Consider the following 20,494-nt stretch of genomic DNA (forward strand, 5'->3'; position numbering starts at 1 on the left):
CACACAACTGTTCCAAGTAATATCTACATTTGGAAGTTACAGTTACTCTATTCAAAACGGCTAATGTTTTTAAGTTGTGAATGACATTCCATTCTCTTAGCTCACCCTGGCTAGTGTACAGTCTCTTATTAATGTTTCATCAGTCGCTTATTCATGTTTTACTGCTGATATCGCTGACTTATTGTATCCCTCCCATCTATAGCATCACGCACTACCGGTCCAAAGTTCACAAGGAGTGGGGCCTGCACAGAAACTCAGATAGACAATGCAAACACACACTGGCGGAACACCTTCAGTGTAGCTTGGAGGATTTGAAAGAAGCAGAACAAAACAAAAACAATGACCCTCTCTTATTTATTAGAGAATATTGTGACAATGGGGGCATACTAAACAGACAAACAACTGTAGTCTGTAGGTTTACTAGGTTATTTCTCGGGTATCCTTTCTGACTATGGTTAGGTGTTTATCACCAAAGGAAACCATGCCAACGTCTAGTGTTAATCATTACTCCATAATCGATTTGACATCAATGGCGCCGTTCAGAGTCCCCTAGCTGCCTTGGGTGAAGAATAGGCGTTCAAATATAGGCTTTGCTTTCCTATGACTCACAGTACACTATTACTCACACACAAAACCACTCCTCCCACCTAGTATTTAAACTATTCCCCCCGCGTATCAACATCAGAAAAAACCCTTTGTGGAATTATAAGACTTTGTTTTACAACTTTATACCTAACTGAAATAACCCAGTTTTTCTTTTGGAACGTTCAAGGCTCTCATCATCCAAGGGTCTCAAACCTGTTGGCTGCACAGTTCTTAGACCAGCCGAACAGTAAGTGACAGATAGGATGTGTACAGGTAAATGCTCCCGGTGTATTGGGGTGACGCTGTACCCTCTAGCAGTCATCTCCATCATCTGTAACATCATACTGTTCTTCCCGGATTGGGAAACCAGTTACGCCAAAGATGGATACATCACAGAAGAGGTGAAGTACATGGGAGGACTGGTTGGAGGGGGACTAATGGTAAGTTCTTTCTTCTTAAATAACGAATGGTCTTTAATTTAATTATTATTTGATATTTTTTTAAGTGCAAGCCATTGGGAAATCCCCAAAAAACATTCATATGAGAAACAATGTCAGAGAAATTGCATCTAAATTTTGTTTTGTGTATTGATGAAGCCCTTGTTAGGTTCCACATGATTCACAACTATATGTGTAATAGGGAGTCACCCAAGAGTTGACACAGTTTTGTTATCTAAGGGGGCCAGTGATTCAAATATGGTTTGCATGTTTTAGTGTTTTTTACTAGTTTTCAGATCTTTACATGGTTAGGGACAAACTACAGTGTGATATGTGAGTAATCTGGTGAATCATGCTGCTTTATTTGCCAAGAAGCTCACCACAGCCCTTATCAAACGGCACATTTGCTGGATCTTCCTACTACTGCCTCATTCAAGAACAAGAAGATCAACAAAATAATTCACACACAAAAAGAAAAACATTCAAACGTTCAACCACTAGTATTGCCTTTTTCAAATGCAAATTGTTGTTAGTCAAATGTAGATTTTTATTTATTTAGCCTTTATTTAACCAGGATAAAAGTCCTTCAGGTTACATGCATGGTACTGATTCCCTTGCCCATTCCCTTTCCAGGTGTTGGTACCAGCATTTTACATCCATGTTACTGGACAGCAGGGCTGCTGTGCCAATCGTTGCGGGGTGAGTCCTCTTTACAGACAACAAAACACTGGAGAAGTCTATAAGGATAAATACTGTATAACTCTAAAAGACTAGAAAGCTCTAAAAAGAAGAGCAGGGAACTGAAAGATGAATTTTGAAAGATTACAAAAGGATCAGAGAGAGAGAAAGAGAGAGAGAGAGAGAGAGAGAGGGAGAGAGAGAGAGATACAGAGACAGAGCAAGAGAGAAAGAAAGGAAGAAAGGAATCATGCGTTAATCATTTGCCAACACATTGTATACACTCCCCAACGTATTTATTTGGACAGTGAAGCTAAAATGATTAGTTTAGCTCTATACTCCAGCATTTTGGATTTGAGATCAAATGTTTCATATGCAGCAACAGTACAGAATGTCAACTTTTATTTGAGGGTATTTTCATATGTATCTGTTTTACCATTTAGAAACGAAAGCACTTTATGTATCTAGTCCCCCTATTTGAACAAATTCACGTATAGTGTATTACATTTAGTCAAAAGTTTAGTATTTGGTCCCATATTCCTAGCACGCAATGACTTCGCCAAGCTTGTGACTCTACAAACTTGTTGGATGCATTTGCAGTTTGTTTGGGTTGTGTTTCGGATTGTGTTGTGACCAACAAAAATGAATGGTAAATAATGCATTGTGTAATTTTTGAGTTACTTTTATTGCAAATAAGAGTAGAATGTTTCTGAACACGTCTACATTAAGGTGGATGCTACCATGGTTACGGATAATCATGAATGAATCGTAAATATAGATGAGTGAGAAAGTTACAGAGGCACAAAGATCATACCAACAAGACATGCTCACCTCTCACCAGGGCTGATTATAATGATAATAATGACTTTGACCAACCCAAAATTGATTGTAAAGACAATGGAAAAACAGGATAATAAAAACAGCAGGTTCTGTATTGCATTGCAATTCTCAGAGGGGAAGCTGGTGAATAAATTGTCTCGAAGTGGTCAGACAAAGGGGAATCATGTTATAGATGTAGATACTCAATGTTGTTATGACAAGATATTTGCATTTTATGTGACTTAATTGACCTTTTGGTCTCTTTCTCAGTTAATCTTTCCTTGATTGCTTGCTTTCTCTCTCCTCCTCTTTTTCGAAAAGCATTGGTTTCTTGAGCCTTCTGCTCCAATACAGTTGAGAAGGACAAGGAGATAGGATGCAAAGAATGTAGGGAATACTAAATGAGATAGTCATCATCATTTTCAGCACTTTGAAATTGTCTTATTTATTTCATATTCATTATTTGTTATTGTAATTCAGTGTTTTTTAATGCTAACTTTTTTTAAAGAACCTGTAATAATGCTGAAAGACCAGTAAATTAAAACCAAACTAAACTAATCTTGTTCCCACAGATGTTCCTCTCCATTGCCTTTGCTGCGGTCGGGGTTGCTGGCGCCCTCTACAGTTTTATAGTGGCAATGCTTGGCCTAATTAACGGGCCCTACTGTAGAGTTGTGCTGGTCTGGATGACTCCCTTCAAAGACAGGTTAGAGACTTCACAGATCACAAACACACACTCATGCACGTACACATGCACACACACACGCACACACCACCACCACTATGCTTGTAATGAATTACAACCCGCTCCCTCTTTCCCCATCAGAGAGAACAGTTACCTGAACAACCGTGATCTGTGGGGCTTGTGCACAGCGCCTAACAACGTGGTGGAGTTTAACATTGGGCTGTTCGCCATCCTGCTGGTGACCAGCTCTCTGCAGCTGGTGCTCTGTTGCAGCCAGATGATCAACGGGCTCTTCGGATGCCTCTGTGGAACCTGCACCAACAAAGGGGTATGGAGACTGTTTGTGAGACCGTTGTCATTGAATTTAATAGAAATATTTCTTCAATTAAATACATTTTTTTTAATGTAATTTAATTGTTGTGTTGTAAATCCTTAAAATGTATCAGCTATAGCCTACGCTGCTGAAAGGTTAATGGCTTGGTTTGAAAAGGAGACCCATTAACTCCTATAGTATTGTCTTCTCGAGAGCTGATTCATCTTCTAAATAGTCCTTCACTGTGGGGAAAGTTTCCTTATTAAATTGTTCTCCCTGTTAATCTTGTCCCAACCAGGTTGTTTAATGGAAGGAAGACTCCTATTCTACACTCAATCCATGATGATTGACTGGTGCCTCTAAGTGGACCAAGAAAGAAATTGGCTTCAATATGTTTGCAATGCGATGCACACCATTCTCACTTATTTGAATGTTTGCAATGTGATATACCTTCTAAATGTTCATTTTAGTCATTTAGCAGACGCTCTTATTCAGAGTGACTTACAGTTAGTGAATTCAATTAACTGTTAAATGTATTAAATGTATGCACACATGACTGTAAGTCGCTTTGGATAAAAGCGTCTGCTAAATGGCATATTATTATATTTTTTATTATTATTATTATAGGTAGGTAAGACAACCGCATATCATTTGTGGGTATAGTTAGATGCAAATGTAGAATGTGTTTAAATGTGTTTTAAACAGAAATTAACGCTTTGTCCGAAAAATGGATTGGTGTCATTTCAGAATTTTTCAGTAAACTCTTCAGTGACATGCAATTGCTATTCAGTTGTGCCGCATATAATATACAAAATCAATTATTTGTGTTCATTGTATACACGCATTGTATACATTTTCTGAAATAAAATGAAATATTTGTTATTCTTTAAGGCTATTTGTGATCTCTTTTCCATTGTATTGATACATAGACACTATGTGTTGAAAATAAGTGAGATACATTTATGATTTCTACTAATTGAGTCCATTACTAAGTAATGGTTAATGATAGTCTATTCTCCATTACAAGAGACATTAATTAATGCATTATATAGTGCCTTCAGAAAGTATTCACACCCCTTTGTCCACATTTTGTGTTACAAAGTGGGATTCAAATTGATTTAATTATCATTTTTAGTAAAAAAATCTACCCAAAATACTCTATAATGGCAAAGTGGAATAAAAATTCTAAAATTTGTAAAACATTTATGAAAAATAAAACACTAATATATGTTGATTAGATAAGTATTCAACCCACTGAGTCAATACATGTTAGAATCACCTTTGCCAGCGATACAGCTACAGTTGAAGTCGGAAGTTTACATACACCTTAGCCAAATACATTTAAACTCAGTTTTTCACAATTCCTGACATTTAATCCTAGTAAAAAGTCCCTGCCTTAGGTCAGTTAGGATCACCACTTTATTTTAAGAATGTGAAATATCAGAATAATAGTAGAGAGAATTATTTATTTCAGCTTTTATTTCTTTCATCACATTCCCAGTGGGTCAGAAGTTTACATACACTCAATTAGTATTTGGTAGCATTGCCTTTAAAATTGTTTAACTTGGGTCAAACGTGTCGGGTAGCCTTCCACAAGCTTCCCACAATAAGATGGGTGAATTTTGGCCCATTCCTCCTGACAGAGCTGGTTTAACTGAGTCAGGTTTGTAGGCCTCCTTGCTCGCACACACTTTTTCAGTTCTGCCCACAAATGTCCTATAGGATTGAGATCAGGGCTTTGTGATGGCCACTCCAATACTTTGACTTTGTTGTCCTTGAGCCATTTTGCCACATCTTTGGAAGTATGCTTGGGGTCATTGTCCATTTGGAAGACCCATTTAGGACCAAGCTTTAACTTCCTGACTGATGTCTTGAGATGTTGCTTCAATATATCCACATAATTCTCCTTCCTCATGATGCCATCTATTTTGTGAAGTGCACCAGTCCCTCCTGCAGCAAAGCACCCCCACAGCATGATGCTGCCACCCCCGTGCTTCACGGTTGGTATGGTGTTCTTCGGCTTGCAAGCCTTCCCCTTTTTCCTCCAAACATAACGATGGTAATTATGGCCAAACAGTTTTAGTTTTGTTTCATCAGACCAGAGGACATTTCTCCAAAAAAGTACAATTTTTGTCCCCATGTGCAACTGCAAACCGTAGTCTGTCTTTTTTATGGCGGTTTTGGAGCAGTGGCTTCTTCCTTGCTGAGCGGCCTTTCAAGTTATGTCGATATAGGACTTGCTTTACTGTGGATATAGATACTTTTGTACCTGTTTCCTCCAGCATCTTCACAAGGTCCTTTGCTGTTCTGGGATTGATTTGCACTTTTCGCACCAAAGTATGTTCATCTCTAGGAGACAGAACGCGTCTCCTTCCTGAGCGGTATGACGGCTGTGTGGTCCCATGGTGTTTATACTTGCGTACTATTGTTTGTACAGATGAACGTGGTACCTTCAGGCATTTGGAAATTGCTCCCAAGGATGAACCAGACTTGTGGAGGTCTACAATTTTTTTCTGAGGTCTTGGCTGATTTCTTTTGATTTTCCCATGATGTCAAGCAAAGAGGCACTGAGTTTGAAGGTAGGCCTTGAAATACATCCACAGGTACACCTCCAATTGACTCAAATGATGTCAATTAGCCTATCAGAAGCTTCTAAAGCTATGACATCATTTTCTGGAATTTTCCAAGCTGTTTAAAGGCACAGTCAACTTAGTGTATGTAAACTTCTGACCCACTGGAATTGTGATACAGTGAATTATAAGTGAAATAATCTGTCTGTAAACAATTGTTGGAAAAATTACGTGTCATGCAGTAGATGTCCTAACCGACTTGCCAAAACTATAGTTTAACAAGAAATTTGTGGAGTGGTTGAAAACCGAGTTTTAATGACTCCAACCTAAGTGTATATAAACTTCCAAACATAACGCTTTGTATTCAGGACAATCCTTTGTCATATTTTTGCAGTTTTACTTTAGGGCCTTATCGCAAACAAGGTGCATGTTTTGGAATATTTTTTATTCTGTACAGACTTCCTTCTTTTCACTCTGTTAGTTAGGTTAGTATTGTCCTATTACAGCCATTCAACTCTAACTGTTTTAGGGCGTTTTCACATATGAAATTCGGCACCCTGGTTTGGTTTCCTGGAGCATTTGTGAGAATTCTACAGAATACGTTATGCTTCCACAAAACCTGAAAACAACCTTTTTAGGGTGCGATTAGCAAGACGCGTACTTTACATGACATCAACGAGTTAGCTTGTTTGCAACGGCCAAAAAGGTCCACACGACTCACACTGCTGCGTCACAATACCTGGTACTCTGGTCCCGGATCTTGGACCCACTACTGACGCAGGTTCAGGATTCGTTTCAGCCAGGGTTCATTTGCGTTTCTCACATGCTTTATAGCACAGATCAGGGCACCAAACGCTACAGGATCCGGGTACATGTGAAAGTGTCCTAAAGCATTAGCCTTATGGTGAAATCCCTGAGCAGTTTCCTTCCTCTCTGGCAACTGAGTTTGAATGGTGTAGCAATACACCCAGTCACTATAAAGATACAGGCATCCTTCCTAAGCGTAATTAATAACATCACCATGCTTAAATGGATATTTAATGTCTGATTTTTTTATTTTTTTATCTACCAATAGATGCCCTTCTTTGCGAGGCATTGGAAAACCTCCCTGGTCTTTGTGGTTGAATCTGTGTTTGAAATTCACTGCTCGACTGAGGGAACTTACAAATAATTGTATGTGTGGGGTACAGAGATGAGGTAGTCATTCAAAAATCATGTTAAACACTGTTATTGCACACTGAGTGAGTCCATTCAACTTATGTGACTTGTTAAGAAAATGTTTACTCCTGAACTTATTTAGGCTTGCCATAACAAAAGGGGTTGAATACTTAATGACTCAAAAAAATTGAAAAACATAATTCCACTTTGACATTATGGAGTATTGAGCACAGGCCAGTGACAAAAAAAAATCTAAATTTAATCCATTTTAAATTCAGGCTGTATCATAACAAAATGTGGAAAAAGTCAAGGGGTGTGAAGTGCTGAACACAACACAAGAGATGTCCCACATCTTTGTCCTCCAGTGACACTTTTAATGCAAGTCATGTAATTACAATACAAAAACAATTTTTCCCAACATATACAGTTAATAGTATTCTTTACTCTATACAGTATTATAGTACTCTATACAGTATTATTGTACTCTATATAGTATTATTGTACTCTAAACAGTAGGATAGTGTAATAGGCTACTCGGTCCTGATAATTCCCTGAACATGATTAAAAGAATATGCATCTTTATTTGAAATAAATATCACATATGTAAAATGTCTTAAGTTAAAGGCTTGTTTTTAAGGAATATTTGACAACGGAATGATACCTCCTGCTGAGCATTACACATTGTGCAAATGGCAGCTTGGATATGATACTTAGCCTGTGTTCCTTGAAGCTGAGAATTTCATGGTCTTGCACATCACAATATAACGTTACAGTACATGACAAAAAAGGTGAAGAATAGTGGTTAATAGACAAACAATAATAAGGTAACACTTCACCCCCAATTCCTCCCCTATTAATTACAAAACTGCTCAAATCAATTATAACGCAGTTCCTGAAGTACAACATGTTAGTACAATGTTGTTACTATAATAATTACAGCATTATTACACAGGTATAAGAGCAACTGAATGTTAAGTGTTACCAATATTAATTACAAAAAAAAAAGCCGGAAAAGCACTGAACATCTAAATTAATGGAGTTATAGTTCAGGGAACTTGGCATAAAGGCAATCCTAGACAATCTGGCAGCAGTATTAAACATGTGTTTGAATACCGAGTGTTGTTTTCTTGGAATGGCTGGAAAATACAGTACTATTACAGAGTGTTTTTCTCAATTGTGTACCAGCAATATGACAAGTAAGCCAGAGGGGTGTACTACAAAGAAGAATCAATGAGTTACCCAGCTAACTTGCCTAAATATTCTGAAATAACTTTGTATTTTTTTTTTTTGAAGGATAGCTTGAAATGGGAATGGTCTAATTGACTCAACAACCAAAAACACATATCTATCTTTCTTAATGAATCAGAAAATCAATAGTTATTTCTGGTTGTTTATCAAAGCTAGCTGGCTAACCCATTGAGCCTGCTTTAGTATACCCCTCAGGTCAAGTCCACTCCAGTGGAGTGTTGTGAATATATGAGGGAAATAATGGTTGGCTGTGTATATGCATAACTCTGCTGCGGTAGACAGACACAAGACCACAACAGAACAGCCAGGAATAACTGATCATTTTCTGGTTCATTAAGAAAGCTAAACTTAGATATGCGTTTTTGTTTGAGGAGTCAATATTACCATGCCCACTTCAAGCTTACCTTTTTAAAATATAAAACGTTTTTTTCAGAATATATAACCAAGTTCGCTGTCTAACTCCTTGATTCTGCTTTGCAGTATACCCTTCTCACAGATTAAGATATAGATTACGACTATTCTGAGATTCTGTTCTGATGTACAAAAGACAACTGCTGATGTACAAAAGACAACTGCTAATGTAAAAAGGGCTTTATAAAATAACATGTATTTTATGAATACTATAAAATTATATTTAAAACACTAATTTTCCACTTCCATACCTTGATCCCGTTTCAAGTCAGGTCTCACTGAGGAAGCATTTTGGGAAAGCACCCATTATATCAACCTTACACCGAGTGTACAAAACATTTGGTCCATGACAGACTGACCAGGTGAATCCAGGTGAAAGCTATGATCCCTTATTGATGTCACCGATTAAATCTACTTTAAAATCAGTGTAGATGAAGGGGAGGAGACAGGTTAAAGAAGGGTTTTTAAGCCTTGAGACAATAGAGACATGGATTGTGTATGTGTGCCATTCAGAGGGTGAATGGGCAAGACAGAATATTGAAGTGCCTTTGAACGGGGTATGGTACTGTAGCAGGTGCCAGGCGTACCGGTTTGTGTCAAGGACTGCAACGCTGCTGGGTTTTTCCACGCTCAACAGTTTCCTGTGTGTATCAAGAATGGTCCACCACCCAAAGGACATCCAGCCAACTCGACACAACTGTGGGAAGCATTGGAGTCAACATGGGCCAGCATCCCCGTGGAACGCTTTTGACACCTTGTAGAGTCCATTCCCTGATGAATTGAGGCTGTTCTGAGGGCAAATAGGTTCCTAATGTTTTGTACACTCAGTGTATATTCACATTTAAATCAAGTACCTAAAAACATATTATTAGCCACAATGCTTCACTCTGAGGAGTGTGGGTTCCAAGCCCAACCCAGCGGGCAAATGACGTAATTTCAACCCGTTTACAACCAGAACTCGTTGAAATCAGATAATTTCAACCAGTTTGAAGTGTTGAAATGGAGTGTTGTAAGAGGTTAACGACACAACGTAGTAGGGTTAACCAGAACAAATGACAAGGCAAAAAAAGAGATGGGGGACATCGTTGTCGGAGGAGGACCAGGTCAGCTGTCAAACTGTTTCATCATGAACTTACGGCTGGCCTCATACCCCAGGAACAGGGCTCCGTTGGCGGGGAACGTGCGGATCATGGTCGGGGTCAAACCAGAATAGAGTGCCCTTACACCTAAACAAAAGGGAAATACAAGAAAGGATCATATTTACTACTGTCCTCAACAAAGCATGTAAGAGGAGTGATGCATCTCGCTTGAAGCACAGAGCGGATTTTTCAAAGTCAGAATGTTGGCTTTGTCGATCGCTCTACAACTGCTCTGGTACTGCTCACCCACAAACACATCACATGCAGCGAGAACAAATAATGCATCTGCATCTCAATCAATTTTTTGGGGTGGGATTTACATCAATTATCTATAAATGTTTGGATGTCATAAAGATAGGAATGTCTTTACAATTCATGTTTAAAAATAAAAAATGTTGCTCAAAGCCATAAAACATCCCACACAGTGCTTACCTTCCATCCTCACGATAGTCATCATGGTCTTGAAGAAGCCTTCCTGGCGCCCCATCATTGACATGACCTGGATGCGAGACTTGACACAATCAAAGGGGTAGACCACCAGCCACAGGCACGCACCCCCGAATCCCCCACTGAACACAATAGGGGCCACTCCTGTAACATACACATAACCACAAGTCATCAGGAACACAGCCATAAGCACAGTGTGTTTTTGTTTTCCAACAAACTAAACAAATTAGGTTGAATGTTTTGGAAAGAGAGTTTGGCGCAAAAGGCGATTGCTTTACATTGGCCAATTCCGGCATAATCCCCAAAGGAATCCCAATCAAGCATATTGCTACACAATTAATCTTTAAAAGCTACTAATCTACAACGTACTGAGTAGTGGCTGTATTTACAGCTCACTCTCCATAACAGAGGTGAACATGTGGTCTGAGACACAACTGTAGTAATGAAGAATAAGAACACTGCATTCTCCTTTATCCCATCCCCTCCGGAAGGTCCGGGACTCTGGCCTGCCTCTCCAACCTCTAGGCTACTTGCCGCCCCTTAATAGTTAAGTAATACTACAGTACCTATGTCTTCCTTGCTGCACTTCATGTGGTCAGCAAAGGTGGTTCGGCAGAGCTCGTAGGCCCCGAAGAAGCAGAAGTACCCAGGCACCTCTCTGGCGATGGTTGTGGTCAGGCCTGTGAAAAACCCTGTAGGACCATTTTGCTTCATCACCGACTTCACCACCGACCACACTGTGCTGGAGACAGAGAGAGAGAGAGAGAGAGAGAGAGAGAGAGAGAGAGAGAGCGACAGAGACAGAGAGAGAGAGAGAGAGAGAGAGAGCGACAGAGACAGAGAGAGAGACAGAGAGACAGAGACAGAGAGAAAATGGGTAGTTTATACACTTTGTATATGCCAGTTAGTAGTCGCTTTTATGCAAAGGGATTTACAGAAGAGTGAGTGCTTAAATGTGTGTGATCCCTGTGGGAATTGAACCAACAACCTTGGCATTATTAGGGCTAAGCTTTTACCAACTCAGCCACACCGGACCACTCATGAAGTTCAGAGGTAGAAAAGCTCTCTTTTATAAAAGGTAATATGAGAATCAAAACATGGCCATTTTGTAAGAATAGTTTACACAACCAGGAAGACCTCTAAACAAAACAGTGAAAAAAACAAGGCTTTAAAATAGCAAAACTTCAGTTAAAAATTTAAGTAGTTAAGTAAATATCCTTCTTAAAAAGGCCAATGCGGTCTGTTTTTATATCAATATAAAATGATTTCTGGCTAACAATTAAGTACCTTAGTGTAATAGTTTTTCCATTAATATGGTCCCAAAAAAAAAAAAAAAACTCAAGCAAGAATTTTGCTAGGACTGCCTAGGAGTGGTCTGAGCGGGAGGGGAAAACTGAAAACTAGCTGTTATTGAGCGAGTTCGTTTTGCATGGCTCGCTGCCCAGAGTGGGTGGAGATTTCACTTTAGGACCAATGTAAAGGTCTAAAATGTGCAAACCCTGCCCTCCCGAGGCACCAGGTGATGCAAAACGATCTCGCCCATTGGCAGAGGTTTGGAACTCTTTGTTATTGGTCTATTACAGTGAGGGAAAAAAGTATTTGATCCCCTGCTGATTTTGTACGTTTGCCCACTGACAAAGAAATGATCAGTCTATAATTTAAATGGTAGGTTTATTTGAACAGTGAGAGACAGAATAACAACAAAAAAATCCAGAAAAACGCATGTCAAAAATGTTATAAATTGATTTGCATTTTAATGAGGGAAATAAGTATTTGACCCCTCTGCAAAACATGACTTAGTACTTGGTGGCAAAACCCTTGTTGGCAATCACAGAGGTCAGACGTTTCTTGTAGTTATAAATTAATTTGCATTTTAATGAGGGAAATAAGTATTTGACCCCCTCTCAATCAGCAAGATTTCTGGCACCCAGGTGTCTTTTATACAGGTAACGAGCTGAGATTAGGAGCACACTCTTAAAGGGAGTGCTCCTAATCTCAGCTTGTTACCTGTAAAAAAGACACCTGTCCACAGAAGCAATCAATCAGATTCCAAACTCTCCACCATGGCCAAGACCAAAGAGCTCTCCAAGGATGTCAGGGACAAGATTGTAGACCTACACAAGGCTGGAAAGGCTACAAGACCATCGCCAAGCAGCTTGGTGAGAAGGTGACAACAGTTGGTGCGATTATTCGCAAATGGAAGAAACACAAAAGAACTGTCAATATTCCTTGGCCTGGGGCTCCATGCAAGATCTCACCTCGTGGAGTTGCAATGATCATGAGAACGGTGAGGTATCAGCCCAGAACTACACGGGAGGATCTTGTCAATGATCTCAAGGCAGCTGGGACCATAGTCACCAAGAAAACAATTGGTAACACACTACGCCGTGAAGGACTGAAATCCTGCAGCGCCCGCAAGGTCCCCCTGCTCAAGAAAGCACATATACATGCCCGTCTGAAGTTTGCCAATGAACATCTGAATGATTCAGAGGAGAACTGGGTGAAAGTGTTGTGGTCAGATGAGACCAAAATCGAGCTCTTTGGCATCAACTCAACTCGCCGTGTTTGGAGGAGGAGGAATGCTGCCTATGACCCCAAGATACCATCCCCACCGTCAAACATGGAGGTGGAAACATTATGCTTTGGAGGTGTTTTTCTGCTAAGGGGACAGGACAACTTCACCGCATCAAAGGGACGATGGACGGGGCCATGTACCGTCAAATCTTGGGTGAGAACCTCCTTCCCTCAGCCAGGGCATTGAAAATGGGTCGTGGATGGGTATTCCAGCATGACAATGACCCAAAACACACGGCCAAGGCAACAAAGGAGTGGCTCAAGAAGAAGCACATTAAGGTCCTGGAGTGGCCTAGCCAGTCTCCAGATCTTAATCCCATAGAAAATCTGTGGAGGGAGCTGAAGGTTCGAGTTGCCAAACATCAGCCTCGAAACCTTAATGACTTGGAGAATATCTGCAAAGAGGAGTGGGACAAAATCCTCCTGAGATGTGTGCTAACCTGGTGGCCAACTACAAGAAACGTCTGACCTCTGTGATTGCCAACAAGGGTTTTGCCACCAAGTACTAAGTCATGTTTTGCAGAGGGGTCAAATACTTATTTCCCTCATTAAAATGCAAATCAATTCATAACATTTTTGACATGCGTTTTTCTGGATTTTGTTGTTGTTATTCTGTCTCTCACTGTTCAAATAAACCTACCATTAAAATTATAGACTGATCATTTCTTTGTCAGTGGGCAAACGTACAAAATCAGCAGGGGATCAAATACTTTTTTCCCTCACTGTAACTAATTTACCACCTGCCGAAGCTCCACTCGTGCAAAATCTGCTGATTAGAAGGTCCTGTGTAGATTGTATTTTCAACCAGCAACTATCAGGAAATAACACTGATCACATTTTTTTTTACACTTTTACAGTGTTAGTTTCATCAGCTGTTGTACAATATGACACAAAACACAGGAAAAATGTTGACTGCACTGGGCCTTTAAACCACTCACTTTTGGCCCTTTGCGATTTTGCCCGACGCTTCCATCTCGTACATGGCTTGAAGACGACACTTGACCAGCTCAGTGGGGCAGAGGACCAGAGAGGAGAAGATGGATGCTACCGACCCAGCACACGCTTTTTGCATGTCACTGAAAGACAACGACAGATAGAGAAAGAGAGAACATACAGTATGAGATGGTATGCCTACTACTGAAAGAGAGTGAGCATTAATTAGGCCTACATGCATGGCTGATGCACAATATCCTTTTCTCAAAAGTATTCCACCTGATGTAAAATAGTTAGACTACAGAATGGTACAAAGCTTGGTGTAAAGAGAAAAGATGTACAGACAGACATCCCAGCATCTCTCCTTACCTGAGTGGCGCCTCAGTTCCCAGTCCTGCCATTGTGCGGACCACCTCCTGACAGAATCCGTAGCTCATGAAGAGGACAGAATTCTCAGCGATGTTGGCCATCAGGGCTGGGCTGGTACCCTGGTAGAGCCCTCGGAGACCCACCTGTCTGTAGCGTTTAGAGTAGTTTATAATATTAGAAAAATTTACAACACTATAAACAACCATAGGCAGTGAAAATACTTAATATCATCCATATTAGTCATAATACATTACATCATCAATATACAGTGCATTCGGAAAGTATTCAGACCCCTTGACTTTTTACAAATGTTGTTACATTACTGCCTTATTCTAAAATTGATTCAATTATTTATTTGTCTCATCAATCTACACACAATACCCCATAATGACAAAGCTAAAACAGGTTTTCAGAAATGTTTGCAAATGTATTAAAAATACAAAACAGAAATACCTTATTTAAATAAGTATTCAGACCCTTTGCTATGAGACTCGAAATTGAGCTCAGGTTCATCCTGTTTCCATTGATCATCCTTGAGATGTTTCTACAACTTGATTGGAGTCCACCTGTGGTAAATTCAATTGATTGGACATGATTTGGAAAGGCACACACCTGTCTATATAAGGTCCCACAGTTGACAGTTCATGTCAGAGCAAAAACCAAGCCATGAGGTCGAAGGAATTGTCCGTAGAGCTCCGAGACAGGATTGTGTCGAGGCACAGATCTGGGGACGGGTACCAAAACATTTCTGCGGCATTGAAGATCCCCAATAACACAGTGGCCTCCATCATTCTTAAATTGAAGAAGTGTAGAACCACCAAGGATCTTCTTAGAGCTGGCCGCCCGGCCAAACTGAGCAATCGGGGGAGAAGGTCCTTGGTCAGGGAGGTGACCAAGAACCCGATGGTCACTCTGACAGAGCTCTAGAGTTCCTCTGTGGAGATGGGAGAACCATCCAGAAAGACAACCATTTCTGCAGCACTCCACCAATCAGGCCTTTACGGTAGTGGGCAGATGGAAGCCACTCCTCAGTGAATGGCACATGACAGCCTGCTTGGAATGTGCCAAAAGGCACCTAAAGGACTCTCAGACCATGAGAAACAAGATTCTCTGATCTGATGAAACCAAGATTGAACTCTTTGGCCTGAATGCCAAGCGTCACGTCTGGAAGAAACCTGGCACCATCCCTACATTGAAGCATGGTGGTGGCAGCATCATGCTGTGGGGATGTTTTTCAGCGGCAGGGACTGGGAGACTAGTCAGGATAGGGGGAAAGATGAACGGAGCAAAGTACAGAGAGATCCTTGAGATCAGATCCAGAGCGCTCAGGATCTGACTGGGGCGAAGGTTCACCTTCCAAAAGGACAACAACCCACAGCCAAGACAATGCAGGAGTGGCTTCGGGACAAGTCCGTGAATGTCCTTGAGTGGCCCAGCCAGAGCCCGGACTTAAACCCAATCGAACATCTCTGGAGAGACCTGAAAATAGCTGTGCAGCGACGCTCCCCATCCAACCTGACAGAGCTTCAGAGGATCTGCAGAGAATAATGGGCGAAACTCCTCAAATACAGGTGTGCCAAGCTTGTAGCGTCATACCCAAGAAGACTTGAGGCTGTAATTGCTGCCAAAGCTGCTTCAACAAAGTACTGAGTAAAGGGTCTGAATAATTATGTAAATGTCATATCAGTATTTTATTTGCAATTTCTAAAAAACTGTTTTTGCTTTGTCATTATGGGGTATTGTGTGTAGATTGATGAGGGGAAAAAACTATTTAATCCATTTTAGAATAAGGCAGTAAAAGTCAAGGGGTCTGAATACTTTCCGAATCTACTTGTACGTGGACCTGTGATAGACTAGCGTCCTGTCCAGGGGGTGTACTTGCACATCAAGCTGCCTCACGCTAGAGAAACAGGAGATAGGCTCCTGCCCTTTGGGACATTTTGGCTCAGACAAGGCTACTTACTTACTTACTTACTTACTTGTATGTGGAGGAGAAGCAGTGGATGAAGCCTCGGTACATGGAGGGGAAGGTCTGCATCTTCACCTTGGCTGTGTCCAGGGGCTGACCGCTCAGCACACACGCTGTACCTCCTGGGTAGGGAATTGGTGTGGAGTGGGGACAGTTAAAAGGAGCCATGTCAATTCATGACCATGGGAGTTGACAAGACAGCACAATCAGATCTGGGACCAGGCTACTTAATTAAGCCAGTGAGACAAAACCTGAATCTCATTATGACTACAAAGAGAAGTGTGGGTCATCCTTTATCAGTTTGAATGATAACACATGCAAAGTTACAAGGAATCCTCCTTCTACAGTGGTGTATGTTACGAGTACAAATACACCACTCGTCCTGATTCAGCGCTACCCTCCCCTACATTTTACACTGAGAGATGAGGATCTGTAGAGTGAGCTTTGTGATAGTGTGTCTGTGTGAGACAGTGATCACAGCCATTGGAAACACAAAGGGCCAGGCTGGGGGAAAGGCAATAGTCAGCAGTCAGTGTCCTGCTAGGTCAGGTGAGGACTCTGAACAATGGACACCTTTTGGCATTGCTTCAGTTACTGCTATTAAATTACAATAGTTAGGTCAAGCTCTCAAGAACATTTACTCAGATGTAGTTACACAAACAGTCAAATGTTTGGAGACATTTCATCTTGGCCATCCAGACCACTGGTGTGCAATAAGTGTACGTAATAAGGGTTCGCAACAGTGTGCGATAAGTACTCAAAAACAAGTGTAAAAACCAAACACTTAAAGGGCAATCCGCAGTGGAAACAATAACAAAGCATTCTCCCCGACAAAGCTGAGGGATGAGGCAGAATTTTTAAAAACCACTATCAAATTCATAGACAGGGCTATGGATGCAAGGACTGACCATCCATGTTATCAACATTATATTTGTAACCATGTTTTGAGGCTATATACAGCGTTAGTTTACAGTTACTTTGTTTACTTACAGCGGAGTAAAACAAGTTTATTTCTGGGGTTCTGATGGGGTACAACAGTTGAACTAAGCTCATGAGTCATTTATAAGTTATATTCTTCAAGAATCAATGGGTACATATCAATTTTAGGTAAAAATGTATAGCAACTGCAGATTTCCCCTTTAAAAAGACAGGCGACAAACCTTGACTTTAATTTATTTCTGTGTTTATTACGGCTGCGCTGCAAAATAAAAATGTATGTAAATAGAACTAAAGTCAAGGTCGGGTCACCTGTCTTTTCTAGCGTTTGGTCTCTTGTTTTTTAATACTAGGCTAGTTGTTCCTGCGAAAACTCGTTTTTTAATATCAAACAATGTTTGAATACTAGTTGTTCCTGCCAAACCAGCACCTCGAACTAGACGTACTGCTGTGCACAGTGTTTTCCCTTTCTTTTTTGTAGTGTGTGATTCAAAGGGACCCCAACATCCTTCTTTATTAGCGACGGCATAGGAGTTGGCCATACAGCACAAACAGACCTGGGACCAGGATATTCATATGATGATACAGTATCATGTTGTTACTTTACACTGGCGTAGCACACACCCCTGCAGCCCCCGCAAGGCGGGGGCCCACAAGCTTTGGGGGCCCCCAAATACAGTGGCGGCTCCTCAGAGGAGGAAGGGGAGGACCATCCTCCTCAGTGACTTTCATAAAAATAAATGGTAAAACACTAAAAAAGTTACTAAATATTATCACGTCACCAAATAATTGATTAAAAAACACTATTTTGCAAAGGTCTACAGTAGCCTCAACATCACTCTGTAGGGTAGCACCATGGTGTAGCCAGAGGACAGCTAGCTTCCGTCCTCCTCTGGGTACATTGACTTCAATACAAAACCTAGGAGGCTCATATTTCTCACCCCCTTCCATAGACTACCACAGTAATTATGACAGCTTCCGGAGGATGTCCTCCAACCTATCAGAGCTGACATGTAGTCCACCCAATCAAAGGATCAGAGAATTAATCTAGTATTGAAAGCTTAAGATACTGCTAGCTAGCACTGCAGTGCATAAAACGTGGTGAATAGTTGACTCAAAGAGCGAGAAAGACAATAGTTGAACAAGTTCACAAATTAATTTCTTCCAAAATGAAGGAGAAGCAAGAGAGAAATATACACTACGTTCAAAAGTTTGGGGTCAATTAGAAATGTCCTTGTTTTCGAAAGATAAGCAATTTTTTTGTCAATTAAAATAACATCAAATTGATCAGAAATACAGTGTAGATATTGTTAATGGCTATTGTAGCTGGAAATGGCTGACTTTTTATGGAATATCTACATAGGCGTACAGAGGCCCATTATCAGCAACCATCAGTCTTGTGTTCCTATTGCACATTGTTTGCTAATCCAAGTTTATCATTTTAAAAGGCTAATTGATCATTAGAAAACCCTTTTGCAATTATGTTAGCACAGCTGAAAACTGTTGTGCTGATTAAAGAAGCAATAAAACTGGCCTTCTTGAGACTAGTTGAATATCTGGAGCATCAGCAATTGTGGGTTCGATTACAGGCTCAAAATGGCGAGAAACAAATAACTTTTTTCTGAAACTCGTCAGTCTATTCTTGTTCTGATAAATGAAGGCTATCCCATGCGAGAAATTGCCAAGAAACTGAAGATCTCGTACAACGCTGTGTACTACTCCCTTCACAGAACAGCGCAAACTGGCTCTAACCAGAATATAAAGAGGAGTGGGAGGCCCCGGTGCACAACTGAGCAAGAGGACAAATACATTAGAGTGTCTAGTTTGAGAAACAGATGCCTCACAGGTCCACAACTGGCAGCTTCATTAAATAGTACCCGCAAAACACCAGTCTCAACGTCAACAGTGAAGAGGCGACTCCGGGATGCTGACCTTCTAGGCAGAGTTTCAAAGAAAAAGCCATATCTCAGACTGGCCAATAAAAAGAAAAGATTAAGATGGCCAAAAGAACACAGACACTGGACAGAGTAAGATTGGAAAAAAGTGTTATGGACAGACGAATTGAAGTTTGAGGTGTTCGGATCACAAAGAACAACATTTGTGAGACGCAGACCAAATGAAAATATGCTGGAGGAGTGCTTGATGCTATCTGTCAAGCATGGTGGAGGCAATGTAATGGTCTGGGGGTGCTTTGGTGGTGGTAAAGTGGGAGATTTGTAGAGGGTAAAAGAGATCTTGAAGAAGGAAGGCTATCACTCCATTTTGCAACGCCATGCCATACCCTGTGGATGGCGCTTGATTGGAGCCAATTTCCTCCTACAACAGGACAATGACCCAAAGCACAGCTCCAAACTATGCAATAACTATTTAGGGAAGAAGCAGTCAGCTGGTATTCTGTCTATAATGGAGTGGCCAGCACAGTCACTGGATCTCAACCCTATTGAGCTGTTGTGGGAGCAGCTTGACCGTATGGTACGTAAGAAGTGCCCACCAAGCCAATCCAACTTGTGGGAGGTGCTTCAGGAAGCATGGGGTGAAATCTCTTCAGAATACCTCAACTAATTGACAACTAGAATGCCAAAGGTCTGAAAGGCTGTAATGCTGCAAATGGAGGATTCTTTGACGAAAGCAAAGTTTGAAGGACACAATTATTATTTCCAATAAAAAGTCATTATTTCTAACCTTGTCAATGACTACATTTCCTATGCATTTTGCTATATTTCCTATTCAAACTCATTTCATGCATGTTTTCATGGAAAACAAGGAAATGTCTAAGTGAACTTTTGAACGGTAGTATATGTATATGTATATGTATATATATATATATATATATATATATATATATAAAAAGGTTGTTCCTTTACATGGCGTGATAGCTGATACTTTGGTCTATAAAAATATATATTTCAAATGTTGATTGTCCTGTCTTATAAAAATCCCAGAGCTCTAAAACAGCTACATTTTCTCTCAGCCTCATAGCTAAAAAAAAAAAAAAAGCATGAGATCAGCTATGAAACTGCACCTTTTTCTCTCTGCCCCATGGGGGAGGGGGTATACAACAAAATAATAATAATAACAATAATAATTTGGGCCAAATTTGACCCTCTTGTGGGCCTTGCACAGACCTTGCGGGGCCCCCGAAACTGTGCTATGCAACTGTTACTTTACCTATAGCTCCAGCTGAGAGGTCAATGATGGCCTGGACCACTGGGTGTGGGGCCAT

The 20,494-nt window shown here is 40.6% G+C and overlaps 2 protein-coding genes across 2 annotated transcripts; one reads left to right on the forward strand and one right to left on the reverse strand.

Annotated features, from left to right (window-relative positions):
* Positions 1–621: 621 nt before the first annotated feature.
* tm4sf21a (transmembrane 4 L six family member 21a) lies at positions 622–4,402 on the forward strand. Its single transcript, XM_084178385.1, has 5 exons — positions 622–1,025; positions 1,656–1,721; positions 3,092–3,225; positions 3,346–3,532; positions 3,816–4,402. The coding sequence occupies exons 1-5, from the start codon at positions 849–851 to the stop codon at positions 3,822–3,824; spliced, it is 573 nt and encodes a 190-aa protein (XP_084034511.1). The 5' UTR covers positions 622–848; the 3' UTR covers positions 3,825–4,402.
* A 3,196-nt stretch (positions 4,403–7,598) lies between these two features.
* slc25a15b (solute carrier family 25 member 15b) lies at positions 7,599–20,494 on the reverse strand (the record flags this gene model as incomplete). The annotated part of the gene is made up of 7 exons (XM_084177969.1): positions 7,599–10,130; positions 10,476–10,634; positions 11,057–11,232; positions 14,003–14,140; positions 14,367–14,513; positions 16,346–16,457; positions 20,440–20,494. The coding sequence occupies 7 exons, from the start codon at positions 20,492–20,494 to the stop codon at positions 10,009–10,011; spliced, it is 909 nt and encodes a 302-aa protein (XP_084034095.1). The 3' UTR covers positions 7,599–10,008.

The sequence above is a fragment of the Coregonus lavaretus genome, assembly GCF_964263955.1.
Source record: "Coregonus lavaretus genome assembly, chromosome: 15".
In the NCBI taxonomy this organism is placed as follows: Eukaryota; Metazoa; Chordata; class Actinopteri; order Salmoniformes; family Salmonidae; genus Coregonus; species Coregonus lavaretus.

Coding starts and splice junctions, on each gene's coding strand:
- tm4sf21a (XM_084178385.1), top strand. CDS start 849: ATGTGTACAGGTAAATGCTCCCGGTGTATTGGGGTGACGCTGTACCCT. Junction 1,026..1,655: donor TGGTTGGAGGGGGACTAATG/GTAAGTTCTTTC, acceptor TTCCCTTTCCAG/GTGTTGGTACCAGCATTTTA. Junction 3,226..3,345: donor ATGACTCCCTTCAAAGACAG/GTTAGAGACTTC, acceptor TTTCCCCATCAG/AGAGAACAGTTACCTGAACA.